Source organism: Heptranchias perlo, unplaced genomic scaffold (genome assembly GCF_035084215.1).
Source record: "Heptranchias perlo isolate sHepPer1 unplaced genomic scaffold, sHepPer1.hap1 HAP1_SCAFFOLD_143, whole genome shotgun sequence".
NCBI lineage: Eukaryota > Metazoa > Chordata > Chondrichthyes > Hexanchiformes > Hexanchidae > Heptranchias > Heptranchias perlo.
Genome location: NW_027138678.1, coordinates 559,077 through 576,062, shown reverse-complemented (window position 1 = coordinate 576,062; position 16,986 = coordinate 559,077). Strand labels below are relative to the sequence as shown.

The window sequence follows — 16,986 nt, the reverse complement described above, 5'->3', positions numbered from 1 at the left end:
GATAACATAGATCAGTTGGGCAGAATGGCCTCTTCCTGTGCTATGCATTCCATGAAATTAACTCACCAATCACAGTCACTTGCAGTAGGTTACTTCGGGCGGAGTACACCAGTGTCCCATCCACTTCCATGAGGCACAGACATGTGTAGTTCCCTTCGTCGCACACGCCTACGTTTGTTATGGCGACCGTGACGTTGCTTCTTTCTTCTGCCAGGTGGGTGTGCTTATATTGTTCATCGCTATTCATGTAGAAGAAACATCGATGTTTCGTGGCAGTTGCGCAGGTCATGCTGAGATTGCCGCCTTTAATAACTTTGGCCGAAGATGGGCGAAGCGTGATTAAAGGTGCCTTGATGTCTAGTGCAAAAACAGTATCAATTAATTCAATTAACCACAGAAGGGGGCCATTCGGCCCATCGTGTCCGCCCCGGCTCCAAGAACAACCAGGTGCCCATTCTAATCCCACCTTCCAGCACCCGGTCCGTAGCCCTGCAGCTTACAGCACTTTCGGTGCAGGTCCAGGTACGTTTTAAAAGAGTTGAGGGTCCCTGCCTCTACCACCAATTCGGGCAGCGAATTCCATACACCCACCACCCTCTGGGTAAAAAAGATATTCCTCATGTCCCCTCTAATCCTTCCGCCAATCAGCTTAAATCTATGTCCTCTAGTTCTTGAACTCTCCGCTCGGGGAAACAGATACTTCTTGTCTACTCTATCTGGGCCCCTCATAATTTTGTACACCTCAATCAAGTCCCCCCTCAGCCTCCTCTGCTCCAAAGAAAACAACCCCAGCCTATCCAATCTTTCCTCGTAGCTGCAATTTTCAAGCCCTGGCAACATTCTTGTAAATGATCTCTGCACTCTCTCCAGAGCAATTAGGTCCTTCCTGTAATGTGGTGACCACATTAGATCGTGTTAAGAAAGTAAACAGCGAGGAGGATAGCAGCAGAATTCAGGAGTACATAGATAAACTGGTGAAATGGGCAGACACACGGCAGATGCAATTTAATACAGGGCAGTGTGAAGTGATGCATTTTGAAAGGAAGAACGAGGAGAGGCAATATAAACTAAATGGTACAATTTGAAAGGGGATGCAGGAACAGAGAGACCTGGGGGTGCATGTACAAAAATCGCTGAAGGTGGCAGGACAGGTTGAGGAAGTGGTCAAAAAAACATACGAGATACTGGCGTTATAAATAGAGGCATAGATTGCAAAAGCAAGGAAGTCATGCTAAATCTTTTGAAACCACTGGTTAGGCCTCAACTGGAGTATTGCTTCCAATTTTGGGCACCACGCTATAGGAGGGAAGTGAAGGCCTTGGAGAGCGTGCAGAGGATATTAATATTATCATAATTTCATAGTATGTTACAGCACAGAAGGAGACCATTCGGCCCTATGTGCCCGTGCCAGCTCTTTGAAAGAGCTCTCCAATGAGTCCCATCCCTCTGTTCTCTCACCATAACCTTGTACATTTTTCCCTTCAAGTATTTATCCAATTCTCAGGCAGCGCATTTACTCGATTGGAATCAGGGATGAGGGACTTCAGTTCTGTGGAGAGACTGGGATCGAGCAGAGAAGGTTAACGGGAGATGTAATAGAGGTGTTCAAAATGAAGAGAGCTTTTGATAGGCTACATGTGGACGAATTGTTTCCACTGGCAGCAGAGTCAGTAACCAATGGAAAACGATATAAGGTAATTGGGAAAAGAACCAGAGGGGGAGATGAGGAGAATGTTTTAACACAGTGAGCTGTTCCGATCTGGGATTTACCGCCTGAAAGGGCGGTGGGAGCAGATTCAATAATAACTTTCAAAAGGGAATTGGAGAAATACTTGAAAAGGAAAAGAAGCAGGCAATGGGGATGGAGCAGGCTAGTGGGGCAAATTGGATAGCTCTTTTTGTCGCAGGCTCGATGGGCTGAATGGCCTACTTCTGTGCTGTACCTACTATGAAACACAACTATATATTAAAGCTGTATATGAGGCAGATTTCGATTCAATGCTGATTGTTTGCATATTTGGTTACATGCCCCAATCCTGTTTGATCAAATAATAACTCGTCAATAATCTACTTGTCTATCTTATGTCCTCCTAATTTATATTCCTCTTTCCATAAGAGCAGATACATTGGCGATGCGGGGTTGCAAAACAGGCGGTAACGCATCTGCCGCCTGTTATATTGCGTCCGATATTCAATTGCGTTGACTTCAATCGGGAGGGTCGTACAAGCTGGTGGGAGATGTGTTAATGCCGGTTTCGCGTCCCCGCCCGCGGTGTTTTTTTTAATATTCGTTCATGGGATGTGGGTGTCACTGGCGAGGCGGGCATTTATTGCCCATCCCTAATTGCCCCCAATGGAGCAGAAACTGGTCCTTGAACCGCCAGTTTTCTGGCTGGAAAACGAAGAGATGAAAGATCAATTTGGCAGGGCTTGGCTCTGCGCCTCTAGGATGCATGAGATATGTCCGACCCCAGATTGGCCTTAAACAGGCGTTAAAAGCCTTGCATATATTCCTGAGGGGCCTAAAGTCTGGCTAAGGACTGTTTAACAATATTGGCTCGTGCTGAGCAGTCGGCAAAGCTTCTCCACTCAGATTTTGGTGGGATTTTTGATTAACTTGCCTTCCAGTGGATTCGACTAAAGTAAGGTCCCAGGCCTCCAGCTTCTGGCGCACACCTGCAGGATGTCGCACGTTTTGGGCCCAAAACCAATTTCTACCTGCAACTCTACTGAAAAATAACGCGGATTCAGACGCTGAGAGATAATCCCATCTCCTTTCATCTGAATGCGCCTCAAAAAATTAGAACCAAGAACCAGGAAATGAGGTTGGTGAACCTGTGGAATTCTCTACCACAGAAGGCAGTGGAGGCCAAGTCATTAGATGTATTCAAGAAGGAGATAGATATATTTCTTAATGCTAAAGGGATCAAGGGACATGGGGAAAAGGCGGGAACACGGGACTGAGTTAGACGATCAGCCATGATCATTTTGAATGGTGGAGCAGGCCCGAAGGGCCGAATGGCCTTCTCTTTCTCCTATTTTCTTTGTTTCTATGGTTCTATGGCTATGAAACCTATCGCTGTTGCTGTAAAAATCCAACTGGTTCCCTCCCAATTGTACTCAAGCCCCGCACTCTGTAGTTGGCTCTTAATGCACTCAGGACAATTATTGACGGGAGAGTAATTTTAATTTGACAGTGTCACCCACATCCCAAGAACAATTATTTTTTTACAAGACATTTGTCCCGTTTGATATTTTAACTGTAAATCGTTGCTTAAGATAATCGCTGGAACCAAAAACCAGGCATCAGATAAAAGTGACAATGAATCTCTCTGATTAACACAGAAACATAGAAAACAGGAGCAAGAGTAGGCCATTCGGCCCTTGGTGCCTGCCCCGCCATTCAAAATGATCATGGTTGATCGTCTAACTCAGTACCCTGTTCCAGCTTTTTCCCCATATCCCTTGAACCCTTTAGCATTAAGTTTTTTTTCAAATGCTGGTAATGGATCTGATGTTGCCATTTGCAGCTCCTCTAGACACATCTTTTGTTTCTTTACTTGTCCCATTACCACCATTGAGGTAAAGTTCCACCGGAAAGGAAGTCTGCGGCCTTACCCAGACTCCAATCCCACACCATTGCCATTTCATTCGCATCTGCCATGTGAATTGCCCTAGCAAGGAATTGCAGCAGGTACATAGACTGCCCCACCCACGTCACCATTACTTGAAGAACAGACATCCCCCTACAAGTCACATACTATTCCAACTTGGAAATATATCGCCGTTCATTCATCGTCGCTGGGTCAAAATCCTGGAACTCCCTTCCTAACGGCACTGTGGGAGAACCGTCACCACACGGACTGCAGCGGTTCAAGAAGGCGGCTCACCACCACCTTCTCAAGGGGCAATTAGGGATGGGCAATAAATGCCGGCATCGCCAGCGACGCCCACACCCCAAGAATGAATTACAAAACATAGCGCACTGATCGTAATCATAATTGTCACAGTTCAAATTTCTGCACCAAATGGAGAATTCAGTGAAACTTCCTTGAACCAGAGAGTGGTTGGAATGTACATCTTATTACACCAGCGGCTGAGGGGACTAACAGAGATGGATTTAAGAGGAAGCTATGTAAACACGTGATGGAGAAAGGAACCGAAGGGTTAGATGGTGGGAGGAGGCACGTGTGGATCATAAACACCTGCATTAACCAGTTGGTCTGATTGGCCCGTTTCCTTGCTGTGCATTCTATGTAACTACATTCTATGTAATTCGATGTAAAGTACTATGGTGGACCATGGGATGCTCTAAATTACTGGCAAATTTGTTTCATAATTCAACACAAAACAGAACTAATAGAAACACATTGATGCAGTGCGTCTATTGTAGTGCAGGTGATCTGCGAAGAGAGTCTAACCACCTCCCCTTGACATTCAACGGCATTACCATCGCCGAATCCCCCACCATCAACATCCTGGGGGTCACCATTGACCAGAAACTTAACTGGACCAGCCATATAAACACTGTGGCCACAAGAGCAGGTCAGAGTCTGGGTATTCTACGGTGAGTGACTCACCTCCTGACTCCCCAAAGCCTTTCCACCATCTACAAGGCACAAGTCAGGAGTGTGATGGAATACTCTCCACTTGCCTGGATGAGTGCAGCTCCAACAACACTCAAGAAGCTCGACACCATCCAAGACAAAGCAGCCCGCTTGATTGGCACCCCATCCACCACCCTAAACATTCACTCCCTTCACCACCGGCACACTGTGGCTGCAGTGTGGACCATCCACAGGATGCACTGCAGCAACTCGCCAAGGCTTCTTCGACAGCACCTCCCAAACCAGCGACCTCTCCCGCCTAGAAGGACAAGAGCAGCAGGCACATGGGGACAACACCACCTGCACGTTCCCCTCCGAGTCACACACCATCCCGACTTGGAAATATATCGGCCGTTCCTTCATCCTCGCTGGGTCAAAATCCTGGAACTAACGGCACTGTGGGAGAACCTTCACCACACGGACTGCAGCGGTTCAAGAAGGCGGCTCACCACCACCTTCTCAAGGGGCAATCAGGGATGGGCAATAAATGCCGGCCTCGCCAGCGACGCCCATATCCCATGAACGAATGAAAAAAAAAAAGTAATTTCAACTCACTGAGTACGGTTAATCGTATGGCATCACTATGCTCTGATCTTATTCGCCTGGATTGTAATATATCGTAGACACACCGGTAAGTTCCCTCGTTTTTGGTACTGACATTGGTGATGGTGAAGAATACAGTTGACGTTGACTCCGAGGTAACATTGGAAATCATATTGCGACCTCTGAACAGATAAGCGTTCGTACGACGATCAGTGTGAACATTACACTTGGCGATGATAACTCCTCCTTGTAGTGCCCTGCCGGAAACCGGGTCGAAGGTTATCGTCGGCTTCGGAACACGCTCTGAAAGTGCAATAAGGCAGTTAACATTGTACTCGTGGGGGGGCGGAAAAATGCTTCAAAGCACCTGCCGAGTGTGGGAAAAGGATGCAATGACGGTAAAAGTTAGCTGCTGCTTAATCAGTTGGCCTGAAAACTCTCTCAGCTATTTTAGAAGAAGCACCAACTCATTAAAACAAGAAAAAAAAGCATTAATATCCCCATTAACATAACAGGGAGAGGAATTTTAGAGAAAAGGGTTAGCCGATGCCATTATTAGCAAGAAAAAGTCCTAAATTTATTGTTACAATTGCATTCAAATCACCACCTCAGCTGTAAAAACGCAATTTCAGCTACATTAATTAGCAGATGTTGCTGGGACTGACTCACCAATCACAGTTACTTTAACGGGATCACTTGGTGGGGATTCGCTCCAATTTCCGCTTGTGACTTCCATCCGATATCTACACCGATAGTTACCTTCATCATCGGACTGCACATTTACCAGGTGAAAGGTGGCGACGTGTCTTCCCCGGTCGGTGGCTTGTTCTCCAATTGATTTTGTGTTTCTGTTCCGGTATAAGGAAAATTGAACGCCTGGTCGCTTTGTAGGATCTACGCAGGTTATGCTGACATTGGCGCCTGGTGCGGCGATGCCAGAAGCTGGGAGGAGATTGGTGGTCGGCTTCTGCAGAGCTTGAACAAGTTAAAACAAAATCAGAAAAAGTGCAATTTGACACGAGCTAACACTATGCTTAGCACAATCGGAACACACCGTTAACCTGATCAGCTCCTCTCGTAAATTGTAATACAGAAGAATAACGAGGTGAAATTCGATCTGAGGATGGGATTATGAGAAATAATTCTATAAAAGGACCATTTCTCACTAGAAAGAAGGTTGATAATTTATACTAGGATCCGAAAGGATAATGTGAACTATAACAAGCTGTGTCGTTTTGTCCTGAACAGTAGCACCAGATGATTGATTGGGGTTAAATTCAGAAACACTATGTCAGTGAGCGAGTGGCCAATCATTGCAACAGGCTCCACGGGGAGAAAGTGCAAGCAATTAGCATTGATTCATTGAAATGCAAGTTAGATAGGTTTGTTCCAGAAAATAACATTTTGGGATACAGCAGAAGTCTAATTTGAGAGAGGACATGTGGTGAGTGCAGCATGTTTGAGAGGAACAAGTGACTTTGGACGGATGGTTCTCGAAGGTCTCCACCAATGGATCTGTGGTAGACTAATTGATAGAGATTGATTGCTATGATTAGTCAAGGACTCCACTACAATAACATAAGAACACAAGAAATCGGGGCAGGAGTAGGCCATTCGGCCTCTCGAGTCCACTCCGCCATTCAATCAGATTGGGACTCTACTCATTGGAGTTCAGAAGAATGAGAGGTGATCTTATTGAAACATGTAAGATTGCGAAGGGGCTTGATCGGGTGGATGCGGTAAGGATGTTCCCAAGGATGGGTGAAACTAGAACTAGGGGGCACAATCTTAGAATAAGGGGCTGCTCTTTCAAAACTGAGATGAGGAGAAACTTCTTCACTCAGAGGGCAGTAGGTCTGTGGAATTTTCTGCCCCAGGAAGCTGTGGAAGCTACATCATTAAATAAATTTAAAACAGAAATAGACAGTTTCCAAGAAGGAAAGGGAATTAGGGGTGACGGGGAGCGGGCAGGAAATTGGACATGAATTTAGATTTGAGGTTAGGATCAGATCAGTCATGATCTTATTGAATGGCGGAGCAGGCTCGAGGGGCCGATTGGCCTACTCCTGCTCCTATTTCTTATGTTCTTATGTTCTTGTCATGGCTGATCTTCGATCTCAACTCCACATTCCTGCCCAATCCCCATATTCCTTGATTCCCCTAATGTCCAAAAATCTATTGATCTCAGACTTGAATAGACTCAGCACCCACAGCCCTCTGGTATGGAATTCCAAAGATTTACCACCCTCTGAGTGAAGAAATTCCATCTTATCTCAGTCTTAAATGTCCAACTCCTTATCCTGAGACTATGCCCTGAAGTCCTAGATATTCCAGCCAGGGGCAAACAGCCTCTCAGCATCTACCCTGTGAAGCCCCCTCAGAATCGTATATGTTTCAATGAGATCACCTCTCATTCTTCTAAACTCCAGAGAGTATGGGCCCATTCTACTCAACTTGTAATTGTACCCTGCCACTACCAGGATGGGAGAAGACGAACTAGATGGAATTTGGTCTTTCTCGTGTAGCAATTCCTATGTCCTTATCTTGTCCAAGGTTCTCAAACGTGCTGTTTCAAAAATTCATTTTACATTCGTTAAATAATATACCACCTTTTACAATGACCAAACTTTATCAACTAAATCGGGATAATATAATCTACGATTTAGAAAAGGATTTACCTTTCACAGTGATTGTTACAGTGTCACTCAAAGACGAGTTAAAGGGAGATTCATCTTCTGACAGGTATTGACATGCGTAGATGCCTTCGTCACTGTGCTGGATTCTGACAAACGAGAAAACAGCCAGATAGTATCCATCGGGCGCTTTTTGACGTTGGATCGGTCGTGCATTACCAACTTTATGTAGCAAAAACGTACTTCCTGGATAACTGATGGGAGCCATACATGTTATGTTCACAGTGTCGCCTATAATAAATTCACCAGAATATGGATCTAAAATGATATCCGGCTGGTCAATATCTGTAATAAAAATAATAATAATAACCAAATATTAGAACAAGATACAATCTAATAGGGTCTGTATTATCATGACATTTCAAGCTCATTTACATCCTGGTGGTCGTCATTGACCAGAAACTTAACTGGACCAGCCACACAAATACTGTCGCTACAAGAGCAGGTCAGAGGCTGGGTATTTTGTGGCGAGTGACTCACCTCCTGACTCCCCAAAGCCTTTCCACCATCTACAAGGCACAAGTCAGGAGTGTGATGGAATACTCTCCACTTGCCTGGATGAGTGCAGCTCCAACAACACTCAAGAAGCTCGACACCATCCAGGACAAAGCAGCCCGCTTGATTGGCACCCCATCCACCACCCTAAACATTCACTCCCTTCACCAGCGGCGCACCGTGGCTGCAGTCTGTACCATCCACAGGATGCACTGCAGCAACTCGCCAAGGCTTCTTCGACAGCACCTCCCAAACCCGCGACCTCTACCACCTAGAAGGACAAGGGCAGCAGGCACATGGGAACAACACCACCTGCACGTTCCCCTCCAAGTCACACACCATCGCAACTTGGAAATATATCGGCCGTTCCTTCATCGTCGCTTGGTCAAAATCCTGGAACTCCCTACCAAACAGCACTGTGGGAGAACCTTCACCACGCGGACTGCAGCGGTTCAAGAAGGCGGCTCACCACCACCTTCTTAAGGGCAATTTGGGATGGGCAATAAATGCCGGCCTCGCCAGCGACGCCCACATCCCATGAATGAATAAAAAAATAACACAGTGTGCACTCAGAAGAAAGTCATTGAGACAATACAGAAAGCAAAAGGAAACATAACGATTCACATATTTTGAGGAGACGTTTGCAGATGTGAAAGGAGGCAACGAGGTAATAAAGATTAAGGAGATAATTGGAACCAGGCAATTTAAGAGCAAAATCAAAGAGCAGTTTTTTACACAAGGTAAAAGAAGGTTGGAACTCTTCCCCCCCCCCCCCCCAAAAAAAAAAACTTTGCAGATGCTGAAGATATTTGGAGTTTTCAAGACTGAGATCGATATATTTTGTTAGGTAAGGGTGACAAGGCTTATGGAGCTAAGGCGGTAATCCATCGAGAAATTAAGACAATAAAATATAACCTAACCCGCCCAGCGGGAAAAGAGATCTTACTGGTCAGATACCCATTTAATGGAGAATATGCTTAGCGTGCAGATAGTCACATACCAAGGACCACAGCTCAATATATAATCCGTCATATGTTACAAGTGACCAGCAATCCCACTCAGTTGGTATGTACATTATGCTGCCTGGTGGACTTTAACAAATAAGGAAAGCTCATAATTTCAAAGATTTGAATAATTATTTTTTTCCCACTTGGTGAACACATGCAGGAGGGAATCTGTGAAATCATAGACGTCAGTGAAGGTGCATTCAACGGAATTCCATTTTACGTTCAGTCTCCCGTCCCCATTCCAATTTTCTCACTTCGTTTGTGCAAGGGTTACGTTTTCAATCTTGGCATGTCCTGCCCGCGCCCCCGTCTATGTCTAGTCATGTTATCGATCATCGGAAGTGGCTTTAACATTGGGCGGGCGATATTGAATTAGTCTCCTGGTATACAGCACACCTTGATTTTCATCTCCATTCAAGTACGTCTTACAACGTTAAAGGCTCTTTATGATTGCAAGTTGTTGTTGTGATGTGCCTGATGAGTTTTCTCACTAACTGGTGTAATTACCAAGTAAGCCATCAAGGAAATTCTACTGAAATCACTTGATTATTATTATACTTAGAAATATTACTGACAGTGATAATGTTAGAGACTTACACTGATCACAGTAATAATGATAGATACTTACATTAAGCACAGTAATAATGATAGGGACTTACATTGAGCAGAGTAATAACGATAGAGACTTACATTGAGCACAGTAATAATGATAGGGACTTACAATGAGCAGAGTAATAACGATAGAGACTTACGTTGAGCACAGTAATAATGATAGGGACTTACATTGAGCATAGTAATAACGATAGAGAATTACATTGTGAACAGTAATAATGATAGAGACTTACATTGAGCACAGTAATAATGATAGAGACTTACATTGAGCACGGTAATAATGATAGATACTTACATTGAGCACAGTAATAATAATAGAGACTTGCATTGAGCATAGTAATAATGATAGAGACTTATATTGAGCACAGTAATAATGATAGAGACTTACACTGATCACATTAATAATGATAGAGACTTACATTGAGCACAGTAATAATGATAGAGGCTTACATTGAGCATAGTAATAATGATAGAGACTTACATTGAGCACAGTAATAATGATAGAGACTTACATTGATCACAGTAATAATGATAGAGACTTACACTGATCACAGTAATAATGATAGAGACTTACATTGAGCATGGTAATAATGATAGAGACTTAAACTGAGCATAGTAATAATGATAGAGACTTACATTGAGCACAGTAATAATGATAGAGACTTACATTGATCACAGTAATAATGATAGAGACTTACACTGATCACAGTAATAATGATAGAGACCTACATTGAGCACAATAATAATGATAGAGACGTACATTAACAGAGTAATAATGATAGAGACTTACATTGAGCACAATAATAATGATAGAGACTTACATTGAGCATAGTAATAATGATAGAGACTTACATTAACACAGTAATAATGATAGAGACTTGCACTGATCACAGTAATAATATTGGAGACTTACATTGAGCACAGTAATTATGATCGAGACTTACATTGAGTACAGTAATTATGATAGAGACTTACACTGAGCACACTAATTATGATAGAGACTTAATTGAACAAAGTAATAAATTTAGAGATTTACATTGAGCACAGTAATAATTTTAGAGACTTACATTGAACACAGTAATAATTTTAGAGACTTACATTGAACACAGTAATAATTTTAGAGACTTACATTGAACACAGCAATAATTTTAGAGACTTACATTGAACACAGTAATAATGTTACAGATTTACATTGAGCACAGTAATAATTTTAGAGACTTACATTGAACACAGCAATAATGTTAGAGACTTACATTGAGCACAGTAACAATTTTAGACATTTACATTGAATACAGTAGTAATTTTAGAGACTTACATTGAACACAGTAATAATTTTAGAGATTTAGATTGAGCAAAGTAATATTTTTAGAGACTTACATTGAACACAGTAATAGTTTTAGAGACTTACATTGAACACAGTAATAAATTTAGGGACTTACATTGAACACAATAATAATTTTAGAGGCTTACATTGAGCACAGTAATAATTTTAGAGACTTACACTGAACACAGTAATATTTTTTGAGACTTACATTGAGCACAGTATTAATTTTAGAGACTTACACTGAACACAGTAATAATTTTAGGGACTTACATTGAGCACTCTTGTTTTCCAGGAAAAGCCCTGTAATGAATTGGTGAAAAAAGAGAAACTCACAAATCAGTGTTTAAGCAAATATATATTTAAATATGGAACTTTAATATATCAGAGACATTTAAAGTGGCAGCCTTTGTGCGTTGGTAAAACTTTCACCTCTGAGACAGAGGTTGTGGTTTCAAGTTACACAATGTGTGAACTGTGGCTCACTGGGCAAAACTCTCTCTTCTGATTTAGTAGATTGTAGGTTCGAATTGTAACTTGAGTCTGTAATCCAAACTAACACTCCAGTGCAGTGCTGTGGTGAGTGCTGCACTGTCGTAGGTACCCTCTGTTAAACTGAGGCCCCGTCTGCCCTCTCGGGTGGATGTAGAAAATCTTTTCGAAGTAAAAGCAGGGGCGTTCTCCCTTCTGCCCTGGCCAACATCTATCCCTCAAACAATATCACTAAAACCAGATTATCCGGCCGTGTGTCACGTTGGTGCTTGTGGGATCCTGCTGTGCACATATTGGCTGTCGAATTTCCTGCGTTACAGCAGCGGCTGCGCTGCTTTGGCTGTCAACTGGTCTGTGACACCTTGAGCTCACGAAAGGCGCATTGTAAACGAGCGGTCTTATGGATATAACCCAGGAAAGAATGATTGTTTTCGAAAGCTGAGTAGCAGGAAGTGAAGTGAAATTAGTTGTGAAAGACAGCAAATAAACGAAAAGCCAAACATTGCCATCTGATGATGGAGCTAACACTGCAAACTGTAATCAGATATCTGGTGGGAGGAGTGTAGAACTGAAAGCTGTGACCGGAGAAAGTCTGTCACATTGGCCTCAAGACAGCTGCAACTCTCTCCATCACAGCGAGAGAAAGAGAATGGAAATGATGAGAACTTAGTGCAGGAGAGCAGATAGACAGAGGTGTAGAAATCCGCCTTCAGCAATATGCCTGGAGTTCTTTGTTAGTTGAGCCTTGCCAGTGGTGGAGATATCGGCTGATGCAAATACAGATGTGTAGGCATCAACTGCCATTAATGAAGTGGATTCAAGCCATCGAGAAAACATGTCTGAACCAGACGGGCAATAATGCTGAAGTGGATCAGAGTAGTGGTGGGCGCATTTCGACCGCCAGAGAGGAAAAAACGGGCGGTAACGCGTCTGCCGCCTGTTATGTGTCCCGTGCCAATATTCAGCTGGGTGGGGAAAGGACGGTTAAAGGAACAGCCGCCCGTTTTGCACCCAACTCTATTTTCACTTTAACTGATGCAGCCTCTGATAACCAGAGGAGGAGCATTTTGCGGTGATCTCACCGGCGCCCAATCTTTGAATCCTGCTGATTTCCAAAAGCTGCTTTTGGTGCATATTAACGAATAACTATTGCGTAAAAGTAAAAGGTTAATAAGGACATAAAAGAAGGAGATCAAGCACAGGGGTTCATTTCTAGACCGATAGAATTGAAAACCAGAGCAGTTATGTTGAACTGTTATTAACCACACTTGGAGCACTGTGCAAAGTTCTGTTCTCGAGAGACCTTGGTTAGACCACACTTGGAGCACAGTGCACAGTTCTGGTCTCCATATCACTTGGTTAGACCACACTTGGAGCACTGTGCACAGTTCTGGTCTCCATACACCTTGGTTAGACCACACTTGGAGTACTGTGTACAGTCCTGGTCTCCATATCCCTTGGTTAGACCACACTTGGAGTACTTTGCACAGTTCTGGTCTCCATATACCTTGGTTAGACCACACTTGGAGTAATGTGCGAAGTTCTGGACTCCATACTTTGGTTAGACCACATTTGGATCACTGTGCACAGTTCTGGCCTCCATATACTTTAGTTAGACAACACTTGCAGTGCTGTGCACCGTTCTGGTCTCCATATACCTTAGTTGAACAACACTTGGAGCGCTGTGCACAGTTCTGGTCTCCATATACCCTCGTTAGACAACACTTGGAGCACTGTGCACAGTTCTGGTCTCCATATACTTTGGTTAGACCACACTTGGAGCACTGTGCACAGTTCTGGACTCCATATACCTTGGTTAGACCACACTTGGAGCACTGTGCACAGTTCTGGTCTCCATATACCTTGGTTAGACCACATTTGGAGCACTGTGCACAGTTCTGGACTCCATATGCCTTGGTTAGATCACACTTGGAGCACTGTGTACAGTTCTGGTCTCCATATACCTTGGTTAGACCACACTTGGAGCACTATGCACAGAGAGAGAGAGAGACAGAGAGGGACAAAGCGAGACACACAGAGACAGAGACACAGTGATAGAGACACAGAGTGAAAGAGATACCGAGAGAGAGACGCACACACAGACACAGAGACAGAAAGGCAGAGAGAGAGAGAGAGAAACAGAGAGAGAGAGAGACGGAGAGAGAGAGAGACAGAGACAGCGACAGAGAGAGAGAGAGAGAGACATACGGAGAGAGACCTACAGAGAGAGAGACACACACACAGACCCAGAGAGAGACAGAGACACACATAGAGAGATAGAGCGAGACACACAGAGACAGAGAAACACTCAGAGAGAGACACAGAGTGAGAGAGACACGGAGAGAGAGACACACACAAACATACACACGCACACACATACACAGAGAAAGAGAGGCAGAGAGAGACACACAGAGAGACGCACGCAAAGAGAGGGACACAAATCTGATTGGACCTATCAGAGCGGGTTTTTGGTCCATAGTAACAAATTACTAATGCACAAGACACAAATCTGATTGCTCCTATCAGAGGTGCTTCTGGTGCATAGCAACTGACTACTGTTACTCCTAAAGCATCTATGATTGGACCTACCAGAGCTGCTTCTAGACAAGTTGGGTGAGTGGGCAAGAACATGGCAGATGCAGTATAACGTGGATAAATGTGAGGTTATCCACTCGCAAATTAACACAGTGACAAACATTAGATGGTTGTCATTAGCACTGACACCAGTACTGGGAAAGATGGAGCTGCTCTGTTGGGACGGGCTTCACTTAAACCAGGCTGGGACCAGTGTCCTGGCGAATTGAGTCATTCGGGCGGTGGATCGGGCTTTAAACCAGTAAAGGAGATGAAGGGGAAGGGGAAGGGTTCGGGTCATGTTAAATGTCTAAGTCGAAAAAGATGAGTCAAGGCCGAAGAGCAAAGTAGCAATTTGGATAAAAGCAAGCAATGCCTGTCAGGAAGGGACAGAGAGTTTAACAAAGGTACCAGGGCATTAGTGACTAAGGTCACTTCAGGGAAAATAAAGTAAGAAGTTAAAATTAAAAGCCTTATTTCTGAATGCACGAAGCATTCGTAACAAGATAGATAAATTAATGGCACAAATAGAGAAAATGCTTTTGATCTAGTAGTCATTAATAAGACATGGTTGCAGGGTGACCAAGGTTGGGAACTAAATATTCCAGGGTACTTGACTATTAGAAAGGATGGGCAAAATGGAAAAGAAGGCGGGGGCGGTGTGTGCATGGCCCTGATATTAAAGGATGAGATAAAGGCAGCAGTGAGAAAGGATCTTAACTCAGAAACTCAAAATGTAGAATCAGAAAGGATAAAGCTAGTAAATAACAAGGAGCAGAAAACACTAGTGGGAGTAGTTTACAGGCCCCCTGTCAATGGTTATAGTGTTGGACAGAGTATAGATCAGGAAATTAGGGAAGGATTTAACAAGGGTAATGCAATAATCATGGGGGACGTTAATCTTTATATGGACTGGGCAAACCAAATTGGCAAAAGTAGTTTGGAGGACGAGTTCATCGAATGCGTTCGAGATAATTTTCCAGAACAATATGTCGAGGAAACAACCAGGGAACAGGCTATTTTAGATCTAGTATTGTGTAATGAGGCCGGGTTAATTAGTAATCTTATAGTTAAGGATCCACTGGGGAAGAGTGATCATAATATGATCGAATTTCACAATGAGTTTGAGAGTGATGTAGTTAAGTCCGAAACTAGTGTCTTAAATTTAAACAAAGTCAATTATGTACGGATGAGGGCCGAGTGGCTAAGGTAGATTGGAAAATTAGATTAAAATATATGATGGTAGATAAGCAATGGTGAACATTTAAAGAAATAATTCATAATTCTCAACGAATATACATCCCCTTGAGCAATAAAAAACTGCACGGAAAAAGTGATCCAACCCTGGCTAACTAAAAAACTTAAGGATAGTATCAGATTAAAAGAAGGGGCTTACAATGTTGGCAAAAGAGTAATAAGCCTGAGTATTGGGAGGGTTTCAGAAATCAGCAAAAGATGACCGAGAAATTGATGAAGAGGGAAACAATCGAATATGAGGGTAAACTAGCAACAAATATAAAAACAGATTGTAAGAGCTTCTACAAGTATGTAAAAAAGAAGAGAGTAGCGAAAGTAAACGTGGGTCCATTAGAGGCTGAGACAGGAGAAATTATAATGGGGAATGAGGAAATGTCAGAGACATTAAGCAAATATTTTGCATCTGTCTTCATAGTAGAAGACACAAAAATCATACCAGAAATAATGGGGAACCAAGGGTCGAATGAGAGCGAGGAACTTAAAGTAATTAATATCAGTAAAGAAAAAGTACTGGAGAAATTAATGGGACTAACCTGATGGCCAACAAAGTAGGCTTTTAAAAGAGGTGACTGCAGAGATAGTGGGTGCATTGGTTGTGATCTTCCAGAATTCCCTAGATTCTAGAACGGTCCCCACAGATTGGGAGGTAGCAAATGTAACTTCGCTATCCAAGCAAGGCGGGAGAGAGAAAACGGGGAACTATAGGCTAATTAGTCTGCTATCAATAGTAGGTAAAATGCTAGAATATATCATTAAGGATGTAGTAACAGGGCATTTGGGAACTCATAATATGATTAGACTGAGTCAACACGGTTTCATGAAATGGAAATCGTGTTAGCCAATTCTATTAGCGTTTTTTGAGAGTGTAACTAGCAGGGTAGGAACATAGGAGCAGGAGTAGGCCATTCAGCCCCTCGTGCCTGCTCCACCATTTGATAAGATCATGGGCTGATCTGTGATCTAACTCCATATACCTGCCTTTGGCCCATATCCCTTAATACCTTTGGTTGCCAAAAAGCTATCCATCTCAGATTTAAATTTAGCAATTGAGCTAGTATCAATTGCCGTTTGCGGAAGAGAGTTCCAAACTTCTACCACCCTTTGCGTGTAGAAATGTTTTCTAATCTCGCTCCTGAAAGGTCTGGCTCTAATTTTTAGACTGTGCCCCCTACTCCTAGAATCCCCAACCAGCGGAAATAGTTTCTCTCTATCCACCCTATCCGTTCCCCTTAATATCTTATAAACTTCGATCAGATCACCCCTTGACCTTCTAAACTCTAGAGAATACAACCCCAATTTGTGCAATCTCTCCTCGTAACTTAACCCTTGAAGTCCGGGTATCATTCTAATAAATAGTAGATAAAGGGGAACCAGTGGATGTCGCA

The 16,986-nt window shown here is 43.2% G+C and overlaps 1 protein-coding gene across 1 annotated transcript in view; it reads right to left on the bottom strand.

The window, feature by feature from the left end:
* The window catches only part of LOC137308901 (immunoglobulin superfamily member 1-like), a 35,016-nt gene that overhangs the window by 10,986 nt on the left and 7,044 nt on the right, over window positions 1-16,986 (bottom strand). The window contains exons 2-6 of the mRNA XM_067977337.1: window positions 11,552-11,581; window positions 7,829-8,128; window positions 5,820-6,125; window positions 5,163-5,453; window positions 67-357 (exon numbers count right to left, since the gene is read on the bottom strand). Of these exons, the coding sequence (XP_067833438.1) occupies window positions 67-357; window positions 5,163-5,453; window positions 5,820-6,125; window positions 7,829-8,128; window positions 11,552-11,581 (1,218 nt within the window). The remainder of the gene's footprint in view (window positions 1-66; window positions 358-5,162; window positions 5,454-5,819; window positions 6,126-7,828; window positions 8,129-11,551; window positions 11,582-16,986) is intronic.